General features: G+C 32.2%; 1 protein-coding gene across 5 annotated transcripts in view; it reads right to left on the bottom strand.

Annotated features, from left to right (window-relative positions):
• Positions 1–5,428, bottom strand: part of LOC108731193 (uncharacterized) — a 10,139-nt gene continuing 4,711 nt past the window's right edge. For 4 of the 5 annotated variants that reach the window (XM_018461382.1, XM_018461381.1, XM_018461384.1 and 1 more), the window contains 7 exons: positions 3,654–4,516; positions 3,406–3,581; positions 2,653–3,072; positions 2,370–2,545; positions 2,025–2,272; positions 1,370–1,633; positions 1–1,279 (listed from right to left, as the gene is read on the bottom strand). In XM_018461382.1, the coding sequence (XP_018316884.1) occupies positions 1,105–1,279; positions 1,370–1,633; positions 2,025–2,272; positions 2,370–2,545; positions 2,653–3,072; positions 3,406–3,581; positions 3,654–4,516 (2,322 nt within the window). In that variant the 3' untranslated portion in view covers positions 1–1,104. The remainder of the gene's footprint in view (positions 1,280–1,369; positions 1,634–2,024; positions 2,273–2,369; positions 2,546–2,652; positions 3,073–3,405; positions 3,582–3,653; positions 4,517–5,428) is intronic. The other variant, XM_018461385.1, reaches the window with a different exon arrangement.

The following is a 5,428-nucleotide window of genomic DNA, read 5'->3' as shown; positions in this document are numbered from 1 at the left end:
TATCTTTATAAAATCTAAGATCGAAACGCAACCTCGACACTTTCATCGATTGTGTCATATACATACGCATATATTTAGGAAGTCTTAACTTAAACGTATACTACATAAAAGGCCTGTTTAGTGGACACTCGCGAAAATAAGCCTGCACATATTCAAATTAAAATTGCATCGTTATATGTATAATATACATATGCCATTTTGCAAAAAAATTATTTCATTGCTCTGCATAAGTAATATTATTTGGGGAGAATGTTTGAAATAATCTCAGTTAACATTATTGATACGGTATATTTTCGTACATTTCGAAAAATATTAAAAAACAAAATGAGAGAATCCGTTGACAATAGAATCAAATGACTTAAAGCCAAAATCTATTTTAAATATACAATGATTACATTTAGCGTTCCGAATTACGCATGAAGCTCATGAGGTAACATTTTATCCTTTTTTATTCTTCGATGAACAAGGACAAATGATGCATCATGCGCTTTGTGCGTAATTCGGAAGAACGCACCCATACTACACTATTAATTATCTATACAAGGTACTCAAGTACTCAGTATGCATGCGCTTCTGCATACCATCTTGCAAATTGAATACATAGCGCTTCTGCATACCATCTTGCAAATTGAATACATAGTGTATCACATGCATATTGTACTATTCATTTTTACAGATTTAAATTTTTCTGAGACTTTTTTCTTGATTATATTGTACAACCACTTCTTCGTAACTTGCGTAGCGAGCGCATACGTTGTTTAAAAGATAACAAGTACATTTCCAAAATCTCTACCGTATAAATCTTCACATATTTCATACATTTCTGAAACAATTTTTGGATAGGTTTTAGTCGTTGCACAGTGGTCCTAATAATGTTGATTATGTGCAAGCAACGAATATCAATAAAGCCACCACGAAGCAGGCCGTAAAGTGCATTTTCATGTATTATAACTGTGTAGATACATATAGTTTTATCTCACTGTAGTATTAACTTTTTTTTTATAATAAATAGCACAATAACATTAATGTTTCCTTATTACACGGTGGTTCTTTGCTGAATATGTACACACAATATGTGGGACATATCATCAAATATAGCAAGCGTTATCGTTTGTTAAGGATGTTGACGAAAGTTCGAAATTTCGCTTGCGCCTCTGGCATTTGCGCCAGTGTCTCCTCCATCATATTTCTTAATTTTGCTAAATCGGGCATTTTTTCACATGACTCGATATTTAACAGTTCCGTGAAAAATTGTTCCCACGCAGCTCTCTTAGCATATCTGTAATACAGAAAAGATATACAGCATTAATGTTTTTTCACATAAATATAGATCCCTTTTGGATTAATCATATGTTTATTGTTTGTATACCTTGGTAATTTCGAGGCAATAAACCAACGGCCGCCCACATTTGATACTTTCATATAATTGCCAAACAGTAAACAATGACTGGTTGCCGCTAGACAATATAAATCAGTCTGATATGTCCATGGTCTTCCAGTTTGCATTTCAATACAAGTAAAATCTTCCGTTTTTATAACTTGCATAAACGTTGTATTTTCTGGCAACAATTTCATGTCTATGCTACATCCGAAATCTATCAATTGTATAGTTGGCCTTACATCTTGCGTAGGTCTGTTGATGATTATAGAGCGATTATAGAGATATTCATAATCTAATGTGTAATTAGAAAGAATAAACTATGTAGTTATCGATTTACAAATTTGATTGATTAATCAATCTCTATTCTTATAAAATTTATATTACTAATTTTTGGGTAGGAAATTCCTTTTCTTTAAGAATGACAGTGCAATTATTGTCAATTATTATTGTGAAACAAATTTTTGAAAATGATCATTAATAAAAATGTTCTTAACTGTAACATATCTTATTTAAAATTAACATTAAAAAAAATTACATACAACATTATTAGTATTATATATATATATATATATTAGTATTATTAAATAATCAATGATTATTATTTATCGAATAGAAAAAGTTACTAGAAAAAAATAATACTAACAGTCGCATTAATAAAAAATTATCTGGCTTTATGTCCCCATGTATTATTTGGCATTTATGTAAATACTCCACGATTTGAAGCATTTCAATTGTGAAGAAAATAGTTAAAGTTTCCATCAAAGGCTTGCCAGTGGCAAGTTTTATCTGATTTGTCACTTCTAATAACGTTCCGAATTTAGAATATTCTGAAACTAGTACACTTCCATTATTAGCCACATATGCCATCGTTACATCCATAAAACCGCGTAACTGAAAAAGAATATATTACAATATTATGGAAACAGAATTGATTTGCTGATAGTAAAAATCATAGTTTTTATTTAATAATATTTGTGCTATACTATACCATATGTGGATTTGTAAGACGTGTTTTTATTTCTCGTACGATATAGTATTCCCAAACCCAAGCAGGTCTTTGCGTCTTAAGAGCAACAGTCTCACCTGTTTGCAAATTAACTGCTTTATAAACTGTTCCATACATTCCTTTCCCAAGGCACTTTTCCAAATCATACGCTTCAGTGTCTGCACAATAGAGAGCGTAAAATATAGATTAGTATAAAAAAATAAAAGCTTGTAAATATATCTTATAATACGGTATAAATCTGAATCCATGTAAATTGAACACTAACCGAGCGTAATCATGGTAGAAGGCACAAGCTTATTTAGATTGGTATCTATTCTTTTGTATCCATCTGCATGATGAGGTTGCGGAAACTTAATTTTTTTCAATAGGCCAGCTATTAAGTTTTTATCAAATGGATTTATATCTTTCGATGGAAGCTCGAAACACTCTTCCTCCATTTGTTCCATAGGTTCATGCTCCTCGCACTCCATGGTGCCAACTTTTTCTGAATTATCCTCTTCATTAAGTTTTAAATTTATGGATTTTCTTAGATCGCAATTATTCTTTATTTCGGATGTAATTTGATCAACGTGCCGTTGTACTGTACGCGGACTTTGAGCATGCACCGCCTGGATTTGTGCATGCTGCTTTTGTTCATAAGATTGATTCACAGATAATAGAGATTCGTTTGACTCCTCTTCTACAACTTTATGTAGAATTATAAAGTTAAAACATTTTCATATTTTTCAATTAAATGAAAAGCTTGTGCAAAATATTTTTAACTATTTATTTAATTATAATTGTTTAATTTATTATTATTATTATAATTGTAATATAATTATAATTGTAATTTTATTATTATTTAATTATAATCTGCTAAAACGACTCTGTAATTAATTCATGACATCTTAAGACTCTATTTAAGGTCTTAATAAATGTAAAAATCGACATGTAAATACTGATCTGAATCTCTTAAATATATACAATTACGATATAGAAATAGATTATATTAATTATTAACGAAATTTCTGATACATACTTGTATTCACAGGTTGTTCTTTAAAAGGAATCATATCTTCTCTCGTTAATGCAAAGGTTAATCCAGTTGTTTTGGTGTAATTACTACTCCCTGAACTACTTGATACATATTCTCGTGTAGATTCTAATATCACGCTTAATTTATCATCACCTTCGGTATTAGGTACTTCTGCAACTCTATTTAACATAAATAAAACTTAAATGTTTCATCATATATTTCCGACAAATCAAAAACTGATTAATACATACGGTTGAGATATAGTATTCTGACTTGAAAATTGTGAATCATCTTTTATTTTGTATAATGGTTTAAAATGATTAATCATTGGTGTAGAGCTTGTTAATGGTGCATTAAAGGCTTCTGTAAAACATGTCTCATTAGCAGCTGAGAGAGGAGTTATACCCAAGCTTTCATCAATATAAAGATTATTCTCGTCCGGTTTAGGTATCATATTTTCTTCTAGCGAACCATTATAATCCACAACGATAGCATTCTCTTTGTCTTCCGCGCTTTCAAGATATTTAATATCTTTACGATTCATCCCAGGCGATTTAATGTATGGTAACTCAGATGGCATTCTGTATGGTTTGCTCGTTTCAATTTCAGGATCGGTATAAGGAGAGAAATGTAACTGTTTTTGTGGTTCTATATTTTGCTGAGGCAACATAGGTGCTTCCATTGGATATTGTTGATAGCCAATATCATTGGGTAACATATTACCATAAATGGGATGCTGCATATGTTGCATGTGTTGCTGCACGTGTTGCGGTTGCTGAGAATGTAAAATATGTTGATTGTGCGGAGACTGATGATGATGATTATGCGATGATTGATGATGATTGAGTGGAGACTGATGATGATTATGTGGAGATTGATGGTGATGATTGTGCGGAGACTGGTGATGATGACTGTGCGAAGATTGATGATGATGAATGTGCGGTTGATGATGCGGCATTTGGTTATGAGGCGATTGTAAATGCTGCGGATGAGGAAGAGACTGATGATGCACAGCATGCATTTGCTGATGCGATGGAATCAACTGCTGATGATGATGTTGATGTTGGGGATGGTGCTGCCGAGAATGTGATTGCTGCACTTGATCATGATGCTGCTGTAATAAAAAAAATGTACATTATGTTAGATCCTTTTCAAATGGAAACATTTTATTTTTATTATTTTAGGCTCTTGTTAAATATAAATGTATATACAAAACAAAAGCAACAGGTTGTATTTATACAATAGGTTCATCAATATCAACCTTAATTTTGCTCTTAATAATCAAAGTGATTAAAATTAACTCTAGCTCGCCACTATAGGGTATAACGTACCCTATGTGATTTTTTACATTGCTATAACTTTATAATATAATTTAAAGATCTGGATTGAGGTTCAAAAAAAAACTTGAACTATTCACATAGATATGATAAGCCTGCAAGGATAATTTCTTTTGCATTGTTCTCAATGTGAGAATGCATAAAAGTTCAAAGAGGATATTTGAAATCCGCAAGTGGCTAGTTCGTAAGTTTTCAGCGTTCTGGATAACTCTTTATTTTTTATATTAAATATACGTTTATTGCGTTTCGGATAGTATAAAAGTAAATACATGAAAATGTAGAATTAAAAAGAATTATTTCAGTATATAAATAGTAGAAATTTTATCAATACAATAAATAGTAGAAATTTTATGGCCTTTCTCAGTCTTGAGATCGTTCGGCCTGGGCGGATGTATTGCTTTAAACCGAGTGTTGCATCATCCTAAACTAAATTCTAATAAACTTAATTATATACAGGGTGTCTGACAAAAACCGCAAAATATTTCGTGCGTGAGTAGAACAGACTACACTGAGTCGAAAAGTCCTATTTTGCGGTGTCAGCAATAGTTAAGGAGATATTAAGGTTTAAAGATAAGCAAATAAGAGCGTCCGGCCGGCTTACTGCTACCGAATGCACAACCCACCGATCGCACGGCGCGCGGGCCGCTGGGAGTGGGGATGTCCTAACAGGCGCGCCGCGGATCAGTGGG

Source organism: Mycetomoellerius zeteki, unplaced genomic scaffold (assembly GCF_001594055.1).
Source record: "Mycetomoellerius zeteki isolate Tzet28-1 unplaced genomic scaffold, Tzet1.0 scaffold121, whole genome shotgun sequence".
NCBI lineage: Eukaryota > Metazoa > Arthropoda > Insecta > Hymenoptera > Formicidae > Mycetomoellerius > Mycetomoellerius zeteki.
Note: the sequence above shows the minus strand (reverse complement) of the source record. Positions and strands in the feature narration are given on the sequence as shown.